Source organism: Miscanthus floridulus, chromosome 13 (genome assembly GCF_019320115.1).
Source record: "Miscanthus floridulus cultivar M001 chromosome 13, ASM1932011v1, whole genome shotgun sequence".
NCBI classification, from domain to species: Eukaryota; Viridiplantae; Streptophyta; class Magnoliopsida; order Poales; family Poaceae; genus Miscanthus; species Miscanthus floridulus.
This window is the reverse complement of record NC_089592.1, coordinates 74157424-74183809: the sequence shown is the minus strand read 5'-3', so window position 1 is coordinate 74183809 and position 26386 is coordinate 74157424. Positions and strand designations below refer to the sequence as shown.

At 44.0% G+C, this 26386-nt stretch overlaps 1 protein-coding gene across 1 annotated transcript; it reads left to right on the top strand.

The window, feature by feature from the left end:
- The first annotated feature begins 2446 nt into the window (after nucleotides 1-2446).
- On the top strand, nucleotides 2447-6425 carry LOC136500749 (transmembrane 9 superfamily member 9-like). Its single transcript, XM_066496171.1, has 7 exons — nucleotides 2447-2655; nucleotides 3693-3857; nucleotides 3961-4070; nucleotides 4140-4245; nucleotides 4351-4463; nucleotides 4570-4723; nucleotides 5010-6425. The coding sequence occupies exons 1-7, from the start codon at nucleotides 2530-2532 to the stop codon at nucleotides 6162-6164; spliced, it is 1929 nt and encodes a 642-aa protein (XP_066352268.1). The 5' UTR covers nucleotides 2447-2529; the 3' UTR covers nucleotides 6165-6425.
- Nucleotides 6426-26386: the final 19961 nt, after the last annotated feature.

Sequence of the window (26386 nt, the reverse complement as noted above, 5' to 3'; positions counted from 1 at the left end):
AGAGCACCTTAGGCATGCTCGTCTTCCTCGGGTCGACCCCAATTTCATGGCTGTCGCTGAAATAGAAGGTGGTGGCGCTATCTACTTGCGAGGCAGAGTACGTAGCGGCGGCCACAGCAGCGTGCCAAGTTGTGTGGCTGCGCCGGCTGCTGGGTGAGCTGACCGGCGTGGAAGCTCACCCACCAGCACTGATGGTGGACAACTAGCCCGGCATCGCCCTCGCGAAGAATCCGGTTCTGCATGACCGGAGCAAACACATCGACGTAAAGTTCCACTTCCTCAGGGACTGTGTCGATGGAGGGCAGATAGTCATCGAGTTCATCGAAACTGGTCGGCAACTCGCGGACGTCCTCACCAAGCCGCTCGGACGTCTTCGACTCATTGAGCTGAAGGAGATGATCGGCATGGAGGGGGTACAAGGGTTAGCAATAGGATTAGGGGAAGATTGTTAGATAATCTACTGGTACCTTGTGTGAACACAGCAAGGGAAGACGGCGCCGAAAGGCCCCTTGCTGTGATACTGTAGCCGTTGCAGGTGCAGGCGCCGTACGGCTCACCTGCGGCACTGTAGGCACATGCAGAGGCCGGTGCAGAGTCAACACTGTATGTTATCTAGTCACTATTGCAGCAGGGCAGCTGTACTGGGACTAGATGGTTAGAGTTGTATAAGTAGACTATCACGGTAACTCAGTAAAGAGAGTTCAGATTTGCCATCTCCCATACAGGGCTTCGGCCAACGCTGGTGTCTTGTACTGTGTGTATGCTCTGTTCTCCCTTCTTCTTTTAGCTCTAGCCATAGTGTGTGAGGATGGATAACGTTTGTTTGTAGTCGACACGGCTAGTGAGTGCTCAACAAAACTGATGAGTGGTTCACTCACGTGAACTGGTGATCTTGTGAACCAACAACCTTGCTCTTCTTCAAGCCAGAGCGGCGCTGCTGCCCATGGCAACCAGCACCAAATCCCAACGCCACCGATTCTCTTTCTGCTTCTTTCCTCTGCTCCATAACCGTCATCCATTTTCTCTCTCTACTTCCCTTGTCCGTTTGTTCTCAAATCAAAGCATTCAAGAACAAGGGGCTTGTTAGTTTCCCTGCCAAAGCTAGCAGGATGACTTTGAACATGCTGAGAAGGTGCAGTTACTCATGTTTGTTTTTCGTGTATGAAGTGAGCCAGGCCAGAAAGAGCTAGGGCTTGTTTGGATCAGCACCTGGAAATGACGCCTGGGCCAGGCAGCTCGCCCAGGCCGTCGATTTCCAGCGCCTGGGGCTGGATCGACCTGCCTGGACGGGGCTCCCCAGGCGAGGCCGCAATCCAAACAAGCCTCTAGTGTTTGGTACCTTGTAAGGTCATGTGTAGGCTTACCTCCAAAAGCACATGGGACATAAAAAAATCAGGAGGCCGAGTGATCGATCAATCCGTCATTTGGATTATCGAGGCTGTCGTTGTTCTAGTTTCCCATTTCGTGTGTAGCATCCTCATCATGACGCACTAACGCCAGTGGTGTTGTGCCAATCTCGGGTGAATCGATATGTTTCCTCCCTTCCTTTTTCATTAATTTCTCAATTGAGAATCTAATTCATTCGTTAGGGTACAATAATTGTATATGATAAATTCTCTAATAGATTCTATGAGTACTTATTGTGTAACTATGAGACTAGTACTCATTAGTTGTCGTTATTTAAGTTGGCAAGTTGTGATTCTTTGGCAGCAACCAGCAAGAAAGACCACAGACACTAACTGTGATGAAAGTCTAAAAATCATATTTTATTTTATCTTGCTATGATACTTCTACAGTTTTGCTAAAACTAATTGTTTCTCTAAATTTCATCACCATGACAAAGTATGCTCCTGGGAGGTAGAAAAGGAAAAAAAAAAGGAGAGAACTTGTAAATGAGTTGATAGAATCACAAAGTGGGTTCATGAATAATTTTTTTAAGAGTGGATGAGCCAACTAGTGTTACTCCAGAAGATGATGGCCTCACGGAAGACAATGTTAGCATTAATCCAGAAGATGAGGGTCCTATAGAATACAATGTTGGCCTATAGAATACAATGTTGGCATCGGTTGAAAGAACCTTCTCAAAATTAGATTTGTTGATGTCTCTTGGCAACATTATGCATTGAGATGAAATTATATTGGATGAGATTGACACTGTCATCAACGACTTTGTATCAAGGAATGTTAGAAAATTTGAAGGTCATTTAATACGTATAATTATTTCATATAAATATTGCTTTTGAATACATGTTAAGTATGGTAAAAAATTTATATATGCATCTTGAGTAACTTTTCATATTTAAGACGTCTTTGGAGCCGCGCAAAGCCCATCTGACTTCCCTTGAACGCAAGCCCATTCGATGGATCGGCCCGAATTCTGTCTGGCCCGTTCACCATTTTTCTCGTCACTCAGTTCAGAGTTGAGAGTTGAGACATCAGAGAAGGGCCACAGCACAGAGTCTCTCCGTCAGTGCCAGACTACCAGTGGACTGCGAGGGAGCTCCTCCGCCTCAGATCCAACCCCCACCGATGCGAGCTCCTGCGATGCTCCGCTGGGCCGCGGCGGCGCTCGCGCTCGCGCTCGCGGCGCTCCTCGCCGCCTCGCCGGCCGCCGCCTTCTACCTCCCCGGCGTGGCGCCCAACGACTTCCACAAGGTCCAGTTCCCTTCCCTCATTCCCACCTTCCTCGTAACGTAATGGTTCTCCCCATCCTTCCGCGCTGGATCTCGACGGCCAGATCCATCGTTTGGTGTTTATCATGTTGGATGCGAGCGGTGGTGTTTGGGATCTCGGGGTCCTGCTGCTCTCGCTCGCTCCCTTACTCTTACTCCTGTCGTTGAGGGTGGCACACACTGTTCATTCCCCTGACATGATAATCCTTTGGTGCTTCTTTGCGCACTGGTGTAATCTGACGAATTGCGTGCCTGTCGTTTCATTTCTGCACGGCTGCGTTGCTGCTCAGTGCTAATGACGCACCACCACTTCAGTTGCTCCCTGACATTTGAACGAGATGCATATGGAATTCTGGACTGCTGGCATTCACTTTTGGCTAGGTCTGAAAATAATTGTGCGGTGAGTATGCCAGAGTCTGTGCCCACATGTGTTCAAAATGTGCAGAGTACAGAACAGTCTGCACCTGGCGTACTCAAATCTGTACTCACTCGTATTCAAGATCTGCAGTTCTTCAAATTTTTGTACATACAGTAAATGCTCCACTTGATCTCAGAAGGTGAATTTCATATGTTTCATTGTATACATGATACTTATAGCTTCAACTTGGCAGCTGACAGGTGGTGTTCTCTTTGACAATAGGCCGTTGTATCCCAAACCATTTTTTCACATCTGTTTCTCTTGGTCCTTGTTGCCTGGTGTAACATGTGGATCCACACTACCGTCTGACAGTCATATGTGCCCATGCATCACGCTAGCTAATTCACTTCTGCTTCTGATGAATCATGACAACCCATTATTTTCAGATCCTTAAGTATCAAGCATGTATGTGTGCTAGTAGTTATGTTTAGAGAAACAAATGTCAAATGGTGTGTGTGTTTCAATCTTTTGAGCTATGGGGGAAAAATAATCTATCCCTCTAATGATCAGAGCATTACATTTCCTTCTTAATTCTTAGCCTTTTGTTTTACTGAAATATGTGTTGCATGTTCTCCAACTGCTTCATACATTATTCTCTGCAGAAAGATCCACTTTTGGTGAAGGTGAATAAGCTGACATCCACAAAGACACAACTTCCCTACTCATATTACTCTCTTCCATTCTGCAAGCCAAACACGATAGTTGACAGTGCAGAGAATCTTGGAGAAGTTCTGCGTGGTGATCGCATTGAGAACTCTCCTTATGTGGTCAGTACTAGATTACTGCTTGTCACATATTCACCTGTGTAATTTGTAATGTACCAGATCACTGAGTTGTCATCTACTTTGTCATTTCTCGTTTGTGCTGTAGTTTGAGATGGGGGAGCCCAAGATGTGCCAGATTATCTGCAAAGCAAAAATTGACGATAAACAAGCAAAGGAGCTCAAGGAAAAGATAGAGGATGAGTATCGGGTGAACATGTACGGATTTTATACTGTAATTTTGATTGCATGACAATGCTGGAGTTAAATGATGAATTTTCTTCACAGGATTCTTGACAACCTCCCACTAGTTGTTGCTATTGCAAGGCAGGATAGGGATGCTACTGTTTACCAGGCTGGATATCATGTTGGTGCCAAGGGCCAATATGCTGGTGTAAGTTTGTGTGCTCAGCTGGTGTTTTACTTTTAACAGTGTGTAGGTCTCCTTTTTTCTCTTGAGAGGGTGTAGTTATCTTATTATAAAATATATATGTTACAGAACAAGGATGAGAAGTCCTTTATCCACAACCACTTGACATTTTTAGTAAAATACCACAAGGATGAAACTACAGATCTCTCTAGAATTGTTGGATTTGAGGTCAAACCATTCAGGTTTGTTTTAGTTATGCTTGCCATATTTTATTTGTATGATGTCTTTTACACGCTGACACTATCTTGTTTACTCACTTATACATCTTTGTTAAATTTCTCGTGCCAGTATCAATCACCAGTTTGAAGGGCCGTGGAATGATAAGAACACTCGTTTAATCACATGTGATCCTCATGCCAGCAAGCTTGTGGTAAACTCAGATACTCCTCGGGAGGTTGAAGCTGGAAAGGAAATCATATTTACCTATGATGTGGGCTTCGAGGTGATATTTCTCACTTCTGCTTCTCTTTTTGTGCTCTAACTCCTTTCCTTAATACTCCCTCTGATTCTTAATGTAGGCCATTTAGGACGATGACATGGTCTTAAATGTGACACTTTGACCTGCAATTTTGTAAAAGTATATTATGTTTTCTATATATATTATGAAAGTATTTTTCCATGATGAATCTATTACATGAACTGTGTTGTCATTTGTCAAGTTACTTAATAATACATTTTAAACTGAGTTTGTTTTAATGTTTTCTGATTTGCTTGGTATTGCTTTGCAGGAGAGTGATGTCAAGTGGGCTTCTCGCTGGGACACCTACCTGTTAATGACAGATGATCAAATTCACTGGTTTTCTATTGTGAATTCTCTCATGATCGTACTCTTCTTATCTGGGATGGTGGCCATGATTATGCTCCGCACCCTGTATAGAGATATCTCTAGGTACAATCAGCTTGAAACTGAAGAAGCCCAAGAGGAGACAGGGTGGAAGCTTGTTCATGGGGACGTATTCCGCCCTCCTGCAAACTCTGACTTACTCTGTGTCTGTGTTGGGACTGGTGTTCAGTTCTTTGGTATGCTGCTAGTAACCATGATTTTTGCTGTTTTGGGTTTCCTTTCGCCATCAAACCGGGGAGGACTGATGACTGCCATGCTGCTCACTTGGGTCTTGATGGGGTTGTTCGCTGGCTATGCTTCTTCACGCCTATATAAGATGTTCAAAGGATCAGAATGGAAGAGCATCACCCTAAGGACTGCTTTCCTGTTTCCCGGGATTGCTTTTGGTATTTTCTTCATCCTGAATGCTCTTATATGGGGTGAGAAGTCGTCTGGTGCTGTTCCTTTCTCCACAATGTTTGCCTTGGTCCTCCTTTGGTTTGGTATCTCGGTTCCTCTTGTATTTGTTGGGAGCTATCTAGGCTTCAAGCAACCTGCCATTGAGGCTCCGGTGAAGACAAACAAGATCCCAAGACAGGTCCCTGAGCAGGCTTGGTACATGAACCCTGCCTTCGCCATTCTTATTGGCGGCATTCTTCCATTTGGAGCAGTTTTCATCGAGCTCTTCTTCATCCTGACATCAATCTGGCTTCACCAGTTCTACTACATCTTTGGCTTTCTCTTCCTGGTGTTCATTATCCTCATCATCACCTGTGCGGAGATCACGATCGTGCTGTGCTATTTCCAGCTGTGCAGTGAGGACTACATGTGGTGGTGGAGGTCCTATCTGACCTCAGGATCATCTGCAATCTACCTCTTTCTGTATGCCGGGTTCTACTTCTTCACTAAGCTGCAGATCACCAAGGTGGTGTCGGGCATACTGTACTTTGGCTACATGCTTCTTGCCTCGTGTGCTTTCTGTGTGCTCACCGGTACGATCGGCTTCTGCGCCTGCTTCTGGTTCACAAGATTGATTTATTCGTCTGTGAAGATCGACTAGGCATGTTGCTTGAGCCTGCAGGGCTGCAGAGAGTGCTGATCTGAAGCGGCCTCCATTTTCCACTGGATGTTTTTCCTGAATTTTCAGAAAAGCTGTACTTTAGGTGTTAGCTTATAAACCATTTATGCCCACTGTGGTTCAGAGTTGTATAAGGATAGGACACTACTGCCAGCTTCATATGGGGCAATTTTTCCTTGTGTAATTGTGTTCTTGAGAACCGCTGTATACGTTCAATCAATGGCTCATTATGGTCTGCCACTCCTTTTCTACCTCTGCTGCACGGTGATTTTGATACGTGCTTGGCTTCGTAAAAAATTGCTTGCATTCACCTGTACATACTCAGAAATGTTTGGCATCTCCACAGAATATTCTTGCTGCAGGGCAGGCGGCAGGCCTCCGGCTCCGGGAGAGCTCCGGCATGCTGTGTTGCCGCCTTGACTAGAGATGGCCGATGAGGTCGACTCCTCCGGAGACGGTCGGGACTCCGGCGGCGCTCACCCTCACCAGGCGAATACCGTGGACTAGAGGGATTTATTTATGCAAAATATTCGAATTGTGAATGTTTGGATTGCAGCCGTGATAGGTATTTTAGCTTAGGCTCCGTTTAGATCAGCTAATTTTTTTAAGCTATAATAGTCAAAGAGAACTAGCCAATTGTTTTTTATAATCTGGATGATTGAATAGTTCAAAATAGGTTAGAATTTTTTAACAGCTAGCAACTTTGTATTAATAAATCAAAACAGGGCTTTAGAAAGTTTTATTTGAATGATAGAATCTATGTTCGAGTCTTGAACTGGAACTGAGGTGTCTATTTTCTTCTTAATAAAAAAATAGCATCCATTAATTTTGCTAACTTGCGGCCTTTTTCGAAGATGTTGATAAAGATACGGTTTTATATGAAACTCTAAGAGACTCTTTATATCATTTTCTAATTTATAGGAATAGAGATTTTAGTGAAAAAAAATATTTTCCAATAGCTTCTTTAATTGGATATCCAAATATGGACATCATGTGTTCCGTATTTTTCGTTTCCAAAGATAAAAAAAAAACAAGAATGACTCTCTAGAGCCCCTAGCTGGGTTTCGGTGATTAATGACGACACAAGATTACTATAAATAATGTGTGTTCTGCAGAGGCAATTTAAGTTAGGTCATGGTAATGGCAATTGATTGGGCAATCATGGTTGTCATGCCCCTGTCGATGGAAATCGTTTCGGTTTTCAAAGGACGGACTAGTTCTAAGTGTCGTTTGGTGTTGCAGAGACACTTAGAGTAGTTTAAGACTTTATTTTTTCTTTGGTTGTACTATTAAGGGGGTATGGAAGTAGCTTGACCTAGGTGAGTCTAGTGGATTAGGTGTGGTGCACACTTATTAAACCTAGCACTAGGTAGCTCAGGAATAGCTCTAAGATCAATTGGAGTCAACTTCATTAACATAGGATTTCGAGTTGGAAGTGAATGGAGGGTCAAATGACTGACCGGACGTTGGTCTGGTTGTGATCGGACGCTGGAGGGTGAGTCCGGTCAGTTCATTTGATCAACTGCAGTCATCTGGTACTGACCGAACACTGGTCTGGTTGTGATCGGATGCTGGAGGATGAGTCCGGTCAGTTCATTCGATGAACTGTAGTTGTTTGGTACTGATCGGACGCTGAGTGGAGAAGCACCGGACGCTAGGGTGCCTGCGTCCGGTCGACTCCAAAGAGGTTCTAAAGAGACCTTTTCTTGACGGGACGCGTCCGGTGTGTGCTGACCGAACGCTGGTCAGAGTCCGGTCAATCAACTATAGTCGTCTGGTACTGACCGGACGCTGAGTGGAGGAGCAACGGATACTAGGGTGCCTGCATCCAGTCGACTCCAAAGAGGTTCTAAAGAGACCTTTTCTTGACCGGACGTGTCCGGTGTGTGCTGACCGGACGCTGGTCAGAGTTCTGTCAATCAACTGCAGTCGTCTGGTACTGACCGAACGCTGAGTGGAGGAGCACCGGACGCTAGGGTGCCTGTGTCTAGTCGACTCCAGAGAGGTTCTAGAGAGGCTTTTTCTTGACCGAACGCGTCTGGTGAGTACTGACCGGACGCTGGTCAGAGTACGGTCAGAACTTAACGGCTTTCTCTGACACAGTGGTGGAAACAACTGACCATAGCGTCTGGACCAGAGCGTCCGGTCACCCTGACCGAAGCGTTCGGTCAACCCGTAGAGTGCTAACTCAGCCTCCAAACATTATGTTTTGAATGAGGGGTATAAATACTTACTCCCCTCATCCATGGGAGGTCTCTTGCCCATTTGTTCAGCTGAGAAATATCTTTGGTGTATAAGGGAGAGCAAGAGCCTAGTGGGGTGATTGAGATTTGATAATTCAAGATTAAGGACCTCATTAATGCATAGGGAGTAGCAAGTGTGCATCCACCTTTCTCATTATGCTTGTCTTGGTCAAGTGAGAGTTTGTGCTTGTTACTCTTGGTGATCGCCATCACCTAGATGGCTCGGTGGTGATTGAGAGATTGGTGATCATCCAGCGGAGCTTGTGGATGACCCAAGTCAAGTTGTGAGCGGTTGTGGGCGATTCACCACGACGGAGTGTCAAAGAATCAACACGTAGAGAGCACTTGATCCTTGCGCGGATCAAGGGGGAGCTACACCCTTGCGCGGGTGCTCCAACGAGGACTAGTGGGGAATGGCGAGTCTCCGATACCTCGGAAAACATCGCCGTGTTCCTTTCTTTCTCTTTACTTTGAGCATTTACATTTGAGTAATTCATTTCATGTCTTTACATTCCTAGAATTGCCATGCTAGGGTGCAAAACTTTTGTACGAAAAAATAATAGAACACATTTTAGGCACAAGGGGTAAAATGAGCTAAGTGTAGGACTTAAGTATTGCACAAATCTAGAATTAGCCCAATTCACCCCCTTTTGGGCATCTCGATCCTTTCACATACAAGAATATAAGATATAGAAAAAAATTGTTGGAGGATACAAAGATATAAAAAGCTATTTTTATTCAAATAACTATCTAATGATGATTTAGAGAATGTTTTACTAACAAAAATGCTCGTGCGTTGTGACGGGAGAAAAAATTATCATATGTTTATGAAAACGACAACACATAGTACACACGCATGTGCACGCACACACAATAATATAAGTTAATGATGGTAATAATATATCAATATCCTATTAACATGTATCGAATTAAAATACAATAATCTTGATATACTTCTTTTTCTTCCAATGCAAAGCATTGAAAAATTTAGACATATTATCATAACTAGCAAATATGCCTGTGCGTTACAACGGGAGAAAAAAAACTATCAACTGTTAATGGAAAATAACTATAGGAATGATACATTTCTATTTATGTTTTATCATTTCTCTAAAATTTAAAATCTATAATTTATTTTATGAGAACCATGACATCCATAATATAAATTAATATTAGCAATAATATGATAGTGTTCTATTAATCGTGTATCAAGTTAAAATACAACCTTGATAGATTTTCTATCCCGTTGCAAAGCATAGAAAAGAAATATTTAGATATCAATATATCGTAACTTTATTTTTTAAACTATGCATGTGTTGCTAAACTCCGCCTATGTTGTCTCAACATAGCAGGTCCCAAGCCCTGATAAAGGAGGAGGGATTGTGATAGGCGTAGCAAGCCAATATTAAATCTAGCCATTCTAATGGAGATGAAACCCAAAAGAAAACCATTGAGGCGTAACCTTCTTAGCGACACGCCATATCGGAACCCGAATATGGTGTTAAATGGGCAAGGGTTGGGTCAGCACCCCCTTGGTGACGCGTTGTGTCACGATCTGGGCATGGTGTCAAGTAAGCAAGGATCGAATTGTCACTTCCTTAGTGGCGTGCTACATCGACGCCCGAGTGTAGTAAAAAATGAGCAAGGGTCTTCACATTTAAGTCGACGGATGCGAAGGGTAAGGAAGCTAGTTGAACCAACTAGGATCCATTTAGGTAGTTGGAATGTAGGAATGCTTACAGGTAAGTTAAGAGAATTAGTTGATACCGCGACCAGGAGGCGTGTAAATATATTATGCTTTTAAGAGACTAAATGGAAGGGTCAGAAGACGAAGGAGGTGGACAATACAGGTTTTAAGCTTTGGTACACAGGGACAGTCGTGAATAGAAATGGAGTAGGAGTTTTGATTGATAAGAGCCTCAAGAATGGTGTGGTGGAAGTGAGAAGGTAAGGAGATAGGATTATCTTAGTCAAGCTTGTCGTTGGTGATATGGTCTTGAATATAATTAGTGCGTATACCCCCAAGTAGGCCTCGACGAGAGTGCTAAGAGACAGTTCTAGGAAGACTTAGATGGCCTAATTAGAGCTGTACCTAGTAGTGAGAGGCTTTTCATAGGAGGAGATCTTAATGGGCATGTATGTACTACAAGCGCAGGTTTCGAGGCAGTTTATGAGGTTTTAGGTATGTGTCAGTGCGGGACCCACGGGATACCCCGCAAGAAAGGGAGAAGACCTAGTCTAATTAGGATTCTTCTCCTATAATCTTAGTAGCAGTGTTACTTCGTAATCCTACTAGGAATTCTCATTGTAAACCGACTAAGACTCTGACCTCCTGACTATATAAAGGAGGGTAGGGCTCCTTAGATCGGAAGTTCAAGAAAACAATTGTACACAACACAACGCTTTTTAATCAATCCAACGCAAAAGCTAACACCGACTGGACGTAGGGCTATTACTCGATCTACGATCGAGGGCCTAAACCAGGATAAATCGACTGTCTCTTGCGTTAACCATCGAGTTCTGCATACGCTAAAACCTGAACATACTGCCCCGGGTACCCCCGTGGCAGGCTATCAGTGGTTAAACATCGACAGCTGGCGCACCAGGTAGGGGATTTCGGCAACTTTGCATCCGAGAGCTTGATGGACCTCGACAACATGATCTTCTCGAAGGGATCAACCTTCATCTTCGATTCATGGATCTATAAGGCAGGCGACGATGGCAAGCTCCAAGGCCGCCTCCTTGAAGATTCAAATCATCATCAAGACCATCCTATTTCGACGATAACGACAGATCAGCTTGCCGGAAGATTCGCATAGCTCATAATGTCCAATCCGACTTAGTTTTCACAAATTCACGCATCCAATTCAAACTCAGGTTTCGCTTCCGAAACGAAGTCTTATCCGAAATCTTTCGGAAAACCGAGTTCTTTTCTGACAAAGCTCCGGAACATGACGTCAACCTGTCAAGAATACTACTTAGAGAACACCTAGAATACTTCAAAGAAGTCGAATCCTTTTCCATTCGGACTCCACAACATGACAACATCTTATCAGACATGGCACGAAGGACCCACTTATCCCATGCTTAGAATGCCACTAAAGGGAGCCTAGGAAGGTCTCGTTTTAACCATAATATCTCAAGACTGCATCATTCACTGGCTAGATACCATTCCTGAGGATGACGACACCCAACTAGTCGACGACACAACAACAGTAATTCTACCCTACCAAGAAGGAGATTCCATCCATGACTTTGAGACCTCTACTGAAGTTATCAACAGCTCTGGTAGTACGGAAATCAACAACAATGACAGAACAACTCACGCTAGAGAAGTACTCATGATTTGCCGTCCTCGATCACCATTGATCCCCTAGAAGCACCCGACGTAAGATCTTCAGATGAATCCGAGTCCAACATATCACCATTTATCTAGGGGTACAATGGTGAGACTGAGAGTCAGAGGCAAGCAAGAGAAAGAAAGAACAAATTGAAACAAGGATGATAACGCCGTGCGAAACAGCGAAAAGACACTTGGATCAAATATGAATCAGACCTAGCCGAGTACAATAGAAGAAAATCAGAACAAGAGATCGAAGAAGGACGAGCAGCGAATACACCCTACGATAAGATCCGAGAAGCACTAGAACTCAGGGCAACCTCACACCCCAATGAGAAACAAGAACAGCTCTGAGATTTCCTCCGATCAACAGTCTTTAAAACGAACAATAGAAAGGCAACATCTTATGAACAGGAAGATCAAAATCAAAGGAAGTCTGCTTTCGAAAGACTAGGACCAAGTGGAAGCCACAACAGAGAGAGCCGAAGAAATCATAATCAAAATAACCGAGTCGAGCAACCAAGAAAGACCAGAAGCAGAGCACCTACTCGGACAGCCACACAAAACTACTCTCACCAAGACGACAATTGGCAAGAAGGGGGCACAGAACTAGAATATACAGAAGACAGAACACATGATAGATTTCTCTGTTTTGCAAATAGACTGGCTTCGATTCGAATACCTCACAAGTTCAAACCGTCCAACCACTCCAAGTACGACGGCAAGACCAAACCAAAGCAATGGCTCAGGATTTACTTACAATCAATTGAATTAGCCGGAGGAGACGATGACATCAAAACCTTGTTCCTTCCCATGGCCCTAGAAACCATGCCGCTTCAATGGTTCGATAAATTAAATCCTGGATTAATCAAAAATTGGGAAGACTTGCAAAGAGCTTTCTGTGAAAATTTTGCAGGAATTATTACACATCCAATCACCCACGTAGAATTAAAAGGACTCAAACAGAAATGAGGTGAAAGTCTCAGAAATTACTATCGACAATTTGGCGAACTACGGGCTCAAGTACACGGCATCACACAACGAGAAGTAATCGAAGCTTTCTCTCACAGAATCATGGCTAGATGGCAATTTCAAGACTTCTACAAAGAAAACCCAAGAAATAACAAAGAATTCAGAAGAACAGTAGAAAAGATGATTACTGCAGAAGAAAAAACAAGAAAAATATTCCCGAAAAGGAACAACAGAGACAACCCGGATAGGCAAAATCCTCGAAGCAACAGACATCAGGAGAGAAAGCAAGGTCCAGACAACATAGTAGCGATGGCTGACAAATCAAAGAAATTTACCAAGCCCAGAAGATATGATGACATTGAGAACATGCGTTGCCCTTTGCACCCCAACGGGAAGCACACCATCAGAAATTGCTATACCTTCAATGAAAGATACACTAGAAAAGATAGCAAAGGAAACAATAAAGAAGACAATCAGAAAAAAAAGGAGACAACCATGAGGACATGGGATTCCAAAAATCCAGAGGGACAGTAGCAGTAATCTTTGCTGGGATTCCAGACTCCAGAAGCAAACATCAAGAAAAACTAGCGTTACGAACAATCATGGCCACAGAACCTGCTACACCAAGATATCTCAACTGGTCAGAGTACCCAATCCAATTCTCAAGAGAAGACCAGTGGACCAGCGTAGGAAACGTAGGCCATTACCCATTGGTTCTAGATCCAACCATTGCAGGCATGACTATTACGAAAGTACTAATCGACGGAGGAGCCGGACTCAACATCATCTTTTCAGAAACTTTAAGGAAGATGGGACTACAACTCGCCGGGGTGATCACACCAATAAGCACACCTTTTTATGGCATAGTACCCAGCAAGGCAGCAATGCCACTTGGACAAATCACTCTACCGGTTACCTTTGGGACTCCCTGGAACTACCGCACAGAGTTCATCAAATTTGAAGTCGCAGATTTCGATTCATCATATCATGCAATTCTTGGGCGCCCGGCACTAGCAAAATTCATGGCAATACCGCATTATCCATACCTGTTGCTTAAGATGTCAGGGCCTAACAGAGTTCTTTCTCTTCGGAGCGATTTAAAGCGCGCATTTGACTACGACGTACAGGCAATCCAAATTGCAGCAAAGGCATATGCAAACGATGGAAGAAAAGAAATAGCCATAATCGCCGTAGAAACAAGCCAAGAAGAACTAGAGATACTAGCTAAGAGACCAAGCATCCTAGCACCACCAAAAGAAGCCAACGTGAAGCAAATCGACCTAGGCACCGGTGATCCCACAAAAACAGCAACCATCAGTGCCCACCAATCGGCAAAATAGGAACTCGCGCTCACCAACTTTCTTCGGGACAACAAGGACATCTTCGCTTGGAAGCCGACCGACATGCCAGGGGTCCCAAGAGAGTTGGCTGAGCACGGAATTAATATCAATGAAGGCTCCAAGCATGTGAAGCAACGACTATGATGATTCTCTCCTGATAAGAAGCCAGCAATTAAAAAGGAAATTGCAAAACTAATGGCAGCTGGATTCATCAGGGAAGTTCTCCATCCAGATTGGCTAGCAAATCTAGTTCTGGTACAAAAAAAGAACACGGATGAGTGGCGCATGTGTGTTGACTACATAGATCTCAACAAACACTGCCCAAAAGATCTATTTGGGCTACCACGCATTGATCAGATAGTTGATTCAACAGCAGGATCTGCCCTATTATCTTTTCTTGATTGCTATTTCGGGTATCACTAGATCGCATTAAAAGAACAGGACCAAAGAAAGACATCTTTCATCACTCCATTCGGCGCCTACTGCTACAGGACCATGCCGTTTGGACTTAAGAATGCTGGAGCCACTTACCAAAGAGCCATCCAAACATGCCTCGGTGATCAGATCAGCAAAAACGTAGAAGCATACTAGATGACATGGTTGTAAAAACAAAGAACCCGGATACACTGATTGAAGACTTAAAACAAACCTTCGAGAATCTAAAGAAGTGGAGGTGGAAATTGAACCCAAACAAGTGTGTATTCGGAGTTCCCTCAGGACAACTACTCGGATTCTTGGTCAGTCATCGTAGAATCAAAGCAAGCGCTAAGCAAATTCAAGCAATAACGGAGATGGGCCCTCCTCAAAACATCAAAGACATACAAAAACTAACAGGCTGCATGGCGGCACTCAACCGTTTCATATCAAGGCTCGACGAAAAAGGGTTGTCTTTCTTTAAACTACTAAAGAAGACAGACAAGTTCGAGTGGACGGAAGAAGCCAATGAAGCTTTCAAAAAACTTAAGGCATACCTCACCTCCTCACCAGTCCTCACACCTCCAAAGAAAGACGAAGACATGATGCTATACATTGCAGCAACTACTACTGTAGTCAGCACGGCAATAGTAGTGGAAAGGGAAGAAGAAGGGCGCGCGTATAAAGTACAACGCCCAGTATACTACATCAGCGAAGTACTATTAGAATCAAAAATTCGGTACCCGCATGTGCAAAAACTACTCTATGCCCTACTGATCACTTCACGCAAGCTTCGTCACTATTTTGAAGGCCACAAGATTACCGTGGTGACAGATTTCCCACTAGGAGACATCTTACACAACAAAGACGCAATAGGACGCATATCCAAGTGGGCGGTTGAACTCGGCGCTCTCAACATCGATTTCACCCCAAGGAAAGCAATTAAATCCCAAGCCCTTGCTGATTTTGTTGCTGAATGGACAGAAATTCAACAACCCGTATCAAGCGCCATCTTTGATCATTGGAAGATGTACTTTGATGGATCACTCAAGCTAGGCGGAGCCGGTGTAGGCGTCCTCCTAATTTCTCTAGACGGAAGACAACTAAAGTATGTCCTTCAAATATTATGGTAAGCCACCAATAATGAAGCAGCATATGAAGCTCTCATACATGGGCTAAGAGTGGCTATTACCCTCGGAATCAAGCGACTACTCGTATATGGCGATTCAGCAGTAGTCATCAACCAAGTCAACAAAGATTGGGATTGCACCAAAGAAAACATGGGTGCTTACTGTGCTGAAATCCAAAAACTCAAAAAACACTTCCAAGGACTAGAAATTCTACATGTCCTGTGGGATTCCAACATTGCAGCAGATGTTCTTGCCAAGCTTAGATCCGACAGGGCAAAGGTCCCACCCAGCGTATTCATAGAGGAGTTATCAGCTTCTTCTATCAAACAACCCGGTGAGACAACCATAGAACTCACAGCCAAAGACAACCAGATTTTGGTGATCAACACTTCATGGACACAGGTTTTTATTGATTACATCAAAGAGAATAAGTTGCCGATGGAAAAACAGCAAGCCACATAAGTCATCCGCAGAAGCAAGAATTACGTCCTAGTAGGAGACAAGCTATACAGAAGAGCCGCATTATCAGGAGTACTCCTAAAATGCATCTCATTTGAAGAAGGCAAATAAATCCTAGACGAAATACACTCAGGCTGCTGTGGAAATCACGCCGCTTCAAGAACACTAGTCGGCAAAGCATTCCGCACTGGTTTCTACTGGCCAACCGCTTTGAAAGACGTAGAAGAACTCGTCAGAAGATGCAAAAGTTGTCAGATGTTCTAAAGACAAGCTCATGTGCTAGCCCACAACCCCATCTGCATTCCACCCGCTTGGCCTTTCTCTTGCTGGGGGCTGGATCAAGTAGGACCTCTCAAGAAAGCAAAGGGCGATTTTGAGTACATCTTTGTAGCAATCGACAAGTTCACCAAGTGGATCGAATACAAACCACTCGCAAAATACAGCGCAGCCAAAGCGATCGAGTTCATCCAAGATATTATGCACTGTTTCGGCATGCCCAATCGAATCATCACAGATTTGGGTTCTCCCTTCACAACTATAGAATTCAAAAGTTGGGCATAGGATTGTGGCTTCAGTATAAATTACGCATTAGTCGCACATCCAGAAGCCAACGGACAGGTAGAAAGGGCTAATGGACTCATACTAGCTGGATTAAAACCAAGACTATATGAAAAACTAGTAGACTATGGGTCAAAAGGGATCGAAGAATTACCCAAGGTTGTATGGGGGCTACGGACTCAAATAAGCAGAGCCACCGGATACTCACCTTTCTTCCTGGTATACGGATCAGAAGCCATACTACCCATAGACCAGATCTGGACGTCACTAATGATAGAACAATATGACGAGAGAGAAGCAGAACACACCCGAAGATTAGAACTCGACAGCACAAAAGAAGTCAGAGTAAACGCTACCCTGCAATTAGCGAAATACCTCCAAGGACTAAGGCGCCACTACAACAAGAATACCCAGTCTCGATCGTTACAAGTTGGAGACTTAGTACTAAGAAGAATACAAAAAACCGATGGACGCCACAAACTACTCAGTCCATGGGAAGGTCCTTTTATCGTCACAAAAGTCATCGGACCAGGCACATACAAGCTCATAACTGAAGATGGAAAAGAAGTCAACAATACATGGCATATCAGTCAGCTACGAAGATTCTATGCATAAAAACAACTCAAGGGAAAATATGTATACAAGACACAGGAGATCAACGTTCATGATCAACAAAAATAGCGCTATGTATCACTGTAACACATCAATATTCATGATCAATAAAGATGATTATCTCTCGACAAGCATTTGTCTCATGGCCCTCTCCGAGTTGTTTCTAAAATACAAAATGGCTGAAAAGACGCCTGAGCATCCCGGCCGAGAGCAAAATAGCTGAAAAGACGCTTGAGCCCGCCGATGAGGGTAGCTAACAAGCTAACACCCGAAATAAAATGCAAAATGGCTGAAAAGACGCCTGAGCATCTCGGTTGAGAGCAAAATAGCTGAAAAGACGCTTGAGCCCGCCGATGAGGGTAGCTAACAAGCTAACACCCGAAATAAAATGCAAAATGGCTAAAAAGACGCCTAAGCATCCCGGCCAAGAGCAAAATAGCTGAAAAGATGCTTGAGCCCGCCGATGAGGGTAGCTAACAAGCTAACACCCGAAATAAAATGCAAAATGGTTGAAAAGACGCCTAAGCATCCCGGCCGAGAGCAAAATAGCTGAAAAGACGCTTGAGCCCACCGATGAGGGTAGCTAACAAGCTAACACCCAAAATAAAATGCAAAATGGCTGAAAAGACGCCTGAGCATCCCAGCCGAGAGTAAAATTGCTGAAAAGACGCTTGAGTCCGCCGATGAGGGTAGCTAACAAGCTAACACCTGAAATAAAATGCAAAATGGCTGAAAAGACGCCTGAGCATCCCGGCCAAGAGCAAAATAGTTAAAAAGACACTTGAGCCCACCGATGAGGGTAGCTAACAGGCTAAAACCCGAAATAAAAAGCAAAATGGCTGAAAATACGCCTGAGCATCCCAGCCGAGAGCAAAATAGTTGAAAAGACACTTGAGCCCGCCGATGAGGGTAGCTAACAAGCTAACACCTGAAATAAAATGCAAAATGGCTGAAAATACGCCTAAGCATCCCGACCGAGAGCAAAATAGCTGAAAAGACGAGCCCACCGATGAAGGTACCTAACAAGCTAAAACCCGAAATAAAAGCAAAATGATTGAAACTAAGCCTGGGCATAGACCAGAGCAATTTCAAAAGCAAGACCCTCCAACTACTTGTACCAAATAGCAAGAGGCTCGGGGGCTACACTGGAGATACCCAAGAACGCAAATGAGTTGTTTATAGGGCACAAAAGAAAGCCAGACAAGCACTCGACGGATCAAGAAAGGTCATCAACACAAAGATCTACATATAACGAGTTGTTTACAGGGCACAAGAGAAGACCAGACAAGCACTCAACAGATCAAGAAAGGTCGTCAACACAAAGATCTACATATAACGAGTTGTTTACAGGGCAGAAAAGTACTCGACAAATCATCTGAGGAATAGGCAGCGCATTCAGTCAAAGAAGACATCAACAAAAAAGACCTTCATTCAAAAAAGAAGTATAATGTCATATTACAAGGCACGAGCATAAAAGTCAAATACATCAAGCCTCATCATTAGGAGAAGGGAGAACAATATTAAGATTATCTACTATCCTACTAGCTAAGTCTTCAACTTCAGGCTCCATCCTCTCAACAGCATCAATGTATTCTTGACTATCAGCTTCCTCTGCTATCTTGGGCAAAGGAGCCACTGGAGAAAGAACTCGGACCTGGGCTAGAACATTCTTGGTACACAGTTGAGCGTATCTCTTCACAAACTCTTGGAAACAAGTCAGAATTCGAGGAATCAACTGAGCCCAAGATTGCTCGTCATCCGTTGGAGTTCAAAGAACGTTGGCTACTGAATGAAAGGATTTTCACAAAGCCTTCCAGTTTTCAATAGCTGTCGCCAACTTGCCAGACAAGTCTTCAATTGTTTTTTGGGCCTGCATAAGATCTCTATCAGCTCCATGCCTAATCAATTTAGCAAGCACGAGTTCCTCTTCAGCATGAGTAATTACCTCCTCGGCTTTGTTACGACTTGTACGAACAAGAGTCTTCATTTCTTCAACGCCCTCCGAGAGCTTCTGCTTTTCTACCCAAAGAGCTAGACAAAATAGCAGACAACAAGTCAGTAGAAATAAAGTTTGAATACAGAAAGAAATAAAAAGAACCCTCAATACCGTTGCACTCCTTCATGGCCTCCAAGTTCTTCACGGCCTCTAAGTTCCTTCGAGCCTCCTGAAGAGCGGCATCCCTCTGCTTCTCAATTTCAACAGCCCGGGCACGAAGAGATTTTTCTTCATCCTGATGTGTTTGACGCTCGGCCTCCATCTTGGCCCGGAGGAGATCAAGATCAGCTTTCAGGGTGCTCACTTCTGAAGACAACTTTTTCTCGTTTTCAGACGAGAAAAAGAAGTCGGTATGATCATGAGAGAAGGACTGAGCAAAAATATACAAAGAAAAACAAAGAATAAGGACCAAAGAAAAGTGAACATCCAAAGAAGGAATGATGAAAAAGCTTACCTAGAGCTTTTCTCCAAAAGAAGTCTCAAGGGACAACAAGTTTCCCTAGGCAGTAGTTAATTCCGATAGCCGATGAGTGGCATCGAACTGCTGCACCACATCATCGGCAAAAGGCGGACCACTGGAGGCAAGAGAAGGAGAAGGAGAGGCCGGCCGAGGTGAAGAAGGAATGACTAGAGCAACCTCCTAGGAAGCCAAGGCCAATCCCTCGGAAGGACCCGACGCAATGGCCACGGTCACCTCTGGGGCGGCCAAGTCTGCAGCGGCACCGTCGCTAGAAAGCTTCATAGCCCCCGCAGCCACTTCACCAACAGTATGCTATGAGTCCTAAGGCTCAGTACTCGGTGGCATGACGGAGGGCTGAGAAGAAGTCGACGAAGAAATGAGAGAAGACGAAGGACTAAAAATTGATAAAAGAAATCACCGATGAGAACCAGAGAAAAGGAGAACAGAAGCAAAAAAGATGAAGCCAGAATCTACTCACCCAGCCACCTTCTTCTTCGCAAAACCAAAAGAAGACCTCATAGGGGGGACCACAGCGGCAAAAACATCCCCGCCGCTTGGCGACAGGAGCGGTATAGCTGATACCGGAGCCCCAGAAGAAGCTGGAGCTAGAGCCGTGGAAGAGCTTGGCACCAGAGCTACGGAAGAACTCGATACCAAAGCTACCAAAGAACTCAACACCGGAGCTTCAGAAGAAGCCGGCATAGGAGCCTCAGAAGAACCCATACCCGACGTCTGGTTACTTCAAAAAGATCAAGACTGAAAGTTAAGACAAAGAGGACAAATTCAATGGAAGGGGAATATGAAAACAACTCACCGCCACATGATAAGGGGTACTTCATCCTCCTCTTCCCCCTCGGTCTCAACCAAGGCCACTAGGGCACCCGCTAAAAAAAGAATAAAAGTACTCGGTTCAAGATAAAAACAAGAAAACAAAGGGACAGAGAGTATAAAATATGCTCACCTAAGAGCATGCTAGCTACAACTGGAGTACCTGGAGGAGTACTTGGCTTGCGAGACTTCTTGGAAGCAGGCAGGCCAGACGAAGACCCATTCGTTCGCCCCCTCTTTGAGACACTACAAGGACCGCGGGGGACTAGACGAGGAACATATTCTTTATATACATCAACAAATCTAGAAGAAACTCTAGGAAATGCTATGGAGATTGGGGACTTACTAGCTGCGGAAGCTCCAGCAAGTCTCTCCCCAGTGTTCGCCATGGCAGGGAGGACATAAAGAGGGATCGGGTCAACAAAGTTGCGCCCAAATTCCTACAAAAAAGAATAAAACAACAAGATAAGGAAAAGTTAAACAAAAAAGGATACAACAAGAATACATAAAGTACCCAAACGAAGAGAAAACAACTTACAGCTGAAGGCGGGTTGTTGGTAGAGAACTCAGAGACAGTAAGCGGGACAACGCTTGCTCCTTTCAGCATCTTCTGGAGACGCTCGAGTACCTCCTCATCGGTCAGCTCAAGAGCTAGGACCATGCATGAAGGATCCTCAACCCTAGAGTACTTGAAGCCAAGGTGCTCTCGCTCCTTCAAAGGCTGAACTCGGTGATGAAGAAAACTTGAGACAATGCCAAAACCGATTAAACCCTGCTATTTCAGCATACTAATCCTATCAAGGAATGGCTAGATTGCCTAAACCTCAGTAGACGACACAAGTTCTTATCCCATCGGTCATTAACCACGGGACCAGATCTAGAGTGGACAACAAGAGAAGAGATCAGATTGGCGGCATAAAACCAGTCGGCACGCTAATCCCTTATAGAATCAACCAGGTCATAGTCAAAGAACTTGCTCTTAAGACCCTAGTAAAATTGAATCCCACAACCACCAAGAACACTGGTGTCTTCACGGCGGGGTTGGGGTTTTAGGCGAAAAAAGTAACGAAACAGAGAAAGAGAAGGGGGAATTCCAAGGAAAGCTTCACAAAGATGAACAAAGACAGAAAGGTGAAGGACTGCATTAGGAGCAAGATGATTTAGACAAATCCCAAAATAGCTGAGAAATTGATGAAGAAAGGCAGAGGCAGGAAGACAAAGTCCAACACGAATAAAAGAAACAAAAAGATCGATCTCACCAGGACCTAGAGCAGGGACCCGATGCTCGCCTAGAAGTCTCCATTCAGCAAAGGCCTTGCTCTGGATCAAGCCATCGCTGACGAGCTCGCGGAGCTGCTCTTCGGTTGTTGTCGGAGCCGGCCAAGACTTCTAGGCGGCCCTCATGGCCACAAACTCCTGATTCTCAATCACGGAGAGTGACGACTCCTCGTCCACAAAGGAAAACTGAGCCTTGCTTACGGTTTTCTTCTTACCCATGTACTGACGGAGGCAAAAAAGAAACTAGGGGAAGAGAAAACTTAGACAGCGGCGCTAAAGATGGCGGCGACAATGGCGATGGTGGATGACTAAGAGCTAGGTTTGAAGGCAAGAGAAGGGCAGTAAAGAAAAAGAAGATGAAGGGTCTTTAAATAGATTTTACAGCGTTAAAAACAGCCCACTAGGCCCGTTAAAGCACCGTGTGAGAACGCAACGGTCCATTTACTGACACAACTAAAATGACGGAGGGCACAAATCCACACAATGGTACAATTCAACGGGCAGATTTCAGACTTATCCGTCCAGCACTACTACGGAGTCATCAGATAACTGCAAGAACAACCCATCAACCAAGAAGAAAAGAAGGGCAACTTCACAAGGAATATAAGAACTCGATTCTTACGGAAAGAACTCGAGAATATCATGAACAACCAGAACTACAGCATAAAAATAAATGACAACTCAGAAGACAAGATTCTTTCCATTACAAGCAACTTCAAAAATAGAAGATTACAAATCTTACAAGACCCAACGCACTTGGTACCACAAAAAGCAAAGTAGCAAAGAAGAACACGGATGCGGCTAGGCTTTGGAACGATTACGTGTCCCAAATTGCTACTCGGAAGGACAAAACGCACTGTTTTCTTCAAAGGACGGACATAGCGCATTCAAGGCAGAAATCAGCAGCATGGCAGGACAACATGGAGCAGAGAAGGTCAGTAGGCATCTGTCTACCCAAGACCGATGTGATGCTAGATATGGTGTTGATCTGCATTAGACAGTCTCAAGACAGGCGACGAGGATCAACCCAGAACTGCCAGATGAAAGAACGAAGTCCACATCACAAGACTTCCTCCAACTACCGCCACATACAACCTGGTACAATGCTATCGCGGGATTAGCCTACCTCTAATCTCTATCACAAGACTTCCTCCAGCTATGACAAGACACACAGGAACTACGAAATACGCCCGGGGGCTGCTCTACTTCACAAACTACCATGTTAATGATCACAAAGGTTTGAACAGAATATTCAATGGATGAAAGCAAGCACTCCGGGAGGGTATTTATAGATCAAAGGAGCAGTGCACATGGACTAGGAGTACCAACAAAATAAGCCTAACAAAGGACACAGTGAAAAGACAGGACTCAATAATGGAAGACTCAGGCGAGAGGGAACGGTACTCGAAGACGGGCATATTCAGAAGAATATACTGACACAGTACAACCCATGAACAAAAGGCATTCATACTCAACCACCACCATACAACTACATCTGACAACAGCAGACTACCAGAGAATATGCCAAAACCCTGCTTCCGAGTTCTTCCTAAACAAAACAACCCGGATATATGCTCGGGGGCTGCAAAAGGAGAGGTATACAGTTCTATCAAACAACTCAGATTCAAGACCCTTCAACTTTTTGTTCCAAATAGCAAGAGGCTTGGGGGCTACACTCAGTGAGTGCACTTTTTTCTCCAAAAAAACGCACATCACTCAGAATGCTTCTTCAAGACAGACGGCTTCAGGGCCACAAGACAAAAAGAACCCAAACACAGCTAAATCAGAGCCCTTTTTCAACAAAGAAGTTGGAGAGCCTTTCGACGAAGAATCAGAAAGGTTACAAGAAAAGACCCTCAAGCTCTTTGTACCAAACAATAAGAGGCTCGGGGGCTACATCCATATGGGAGTACTTTTTTCTTCAAAAAGGTACACACCACGCAAAGATCTCACGAAGCGCTACACGGTTTCAATCAAGAAAGCACTCGGACGACGCTTGTTCCTGCTCAACAGGACTTGAAGGAACAAGACGATGCTTCCAGAACTCAACCATAAAGTGCTCGGGGGCTTGTCAGTGCGGGACCCACGGGATACCCCGCAAGGAAGGGAGAAGACCTAGTCTAATTAGGATTCTTCCCCTATAATCTTAGTAGCAGTGTTACTCCGTAATCCTACTAGGAATTCTCATTGTAAATCGACTAGAACTCTGACCTCCTGACTATATAAAGGAGGGCAGGGCTCCTTAGATCAGGATTTCAAGAGAACAATTGTACACAACACAATGCTTCATAATCAATCCAACGCAAAAGCTAACACCGACTGGACGTAGGGCTATTACTTGATCTACGATCGAGGGCCTGAACTAGGATAAATCGATTGTCTCTTGTGTTAACTATCGAGTTCTGCATACACTAAAACCCAAACATACTGCCCCGGGTACCCCCGTGGCAGGCTATCGGTGGTCAAACATCGACAGTATGGTAGTAGGAATCAGGAGGGAGAGGAAGTTCTAGACTTTGAGGTAGCTTTTGACCTGATGATAGCCAATACTTTCTTTAGAAAGAGAGAATCTCATCTAGTGAGCTTCAGTAGCGGACAACACTTTAGCCAGATTGATTTTGTCCTCACAAGAAGAAAGGACAAACGAGCATGCTTGGGTTGCAAGGTGATACCATGGGAGTGTGTTGTTTCTCAACATAAGCTTTTGGTGGCAGACTTTCGTTTTCAAGTGCGTGCCCGTAGGGATAAATAAGCTAAGATTGAAAGAACAAAGTGGTGAAAACTGAAAGAGAAGATGTCAGAGGTATTCAGAGAAAGGGTTATTAAAGAGGGCTCTTAGAAGGAAAAAGAGGACATAAACAATATGTGAGAGAAGATGGCAACCAACATTTGGAAGGTGGACTTAGAGATGTGTGGAGTAACCAAAGGAAGTGGAGGCGAGGCTAAAGATACTTAGTGGTAGAACGAGGAATTCCAAAGGGCTATTAAGGAGAAGAAAGAATGCTATAGACACTTATATCATGACAGGAGTGTGGACAACATAGAGAAGTACAAGGTGGCAAAGAAGACTGCAAAGCGAGCTATAAGTGTGGCAAAGGGTAGAGCGTACGAGGATCTTTATCAACATTTAAGTATGAAGGAAGGAGAGAAGGACATTTATAGAATGATTAGGGTTCGTAAGAGAAAGACAAGGGACTTCAACCAAGTTAAGTGCATTAAGGATGAAAGAGAGCATCTCTTGGTGAAGGAGGATGAGATCCGACATCGATGGCAAGAGTATTTTGATAAATTATTCAATGGTGAGAATACAGACACAACCTTTCAGTTGGATGACTCTTTGATGACACTAATAGGCGCTTTGTGTGGAGAATCCAAGAATATGAGGTCAGAGAGGCGTTGAAAATGATGAAAGGAGGTAAGACGATAGGACCAGATGATATCCCAATCGAGGTGTGGAGATGCCTCGGGGGCATAGCTATAGTATGGCTAACCAAGCTATTCAACCATATTTTTCGATCCAACAAGATGCCTGGCGAGTGGAGGAGAAGTATATTGGTATCGATCTACAAGAATAAAGGGGATATTTAAAGTTGTACTAATTACTAGGGAATTAAGTTGATGAGCCATACTATGAAGCTATGGTAGAGAGTTATCGAGCATCGCTTGAGAGCAATAACGTGGGCCTCTATGAATCAATTTGGTTTTATACTTAGAAGGTCAACCATGGAAGCCATTTTCTTAATAAGACAAGTTATGTAGCGGTATAGGGAGAAGAAGAAGGACCTACACATGGTTTTTATTGACTTAAAGAAGGCTTATGATAAAATACCAAGGAATGTTATGTGGTGGGCTTTGGATAAACATAAAGTCCCAACGAAGTACATCGCGCTCATTAAAGACATGTACAACAATGTTGTGACTATTGTTCGAACAAGTGATGGATACACGGATGACTTTCTGATTAGGATAGGACTACATCAAGGGCCAGCTTTGAGCCCTTATCTATTTACCTTAGTGATGGATGAGGTCACAAGGGACATACAAAGAGACATCCCTTAGTGTATGCTTTTCGCGGACGATATAGTGCTAGTTGATGAAAGTCGGACATGAGTGAATCAGAAACTAGAGTTATGGTGGAAGACTTTAGAGTCCAAAGATTTTAGACTTAGTATAACTAAAACTAAGTATATGAGATGTGACTTCGGCACTACTACTCGGGAGGAGGAAGATATTAGTTTTAAAGGTCAAGTAGTGCCTAGGAAGGATACCTTTCGATATTTAGGATCAATGCTACAGAGAGACGGGGATATTGATGAAGATGTTAGCCATAGAATCAAAGCAGGATGGATAAAGTGGCGCCAAGCATCTAGTGTCCTATGTGACAAAATGGTACCACATAAACTAAAAGGCAAGTTTTATAGGACGATGATTTGACCTGCTATGTTGTATGGTGCAGAATGTTGGCCTACGAAAAGACAATATGTTCAACAGATAAGTGTCGCGGAAATACGTATGTTGCATTGGATTTACGGTCATACAAGAAGGGATCGAGTTCGAAACGATGATATACGTGA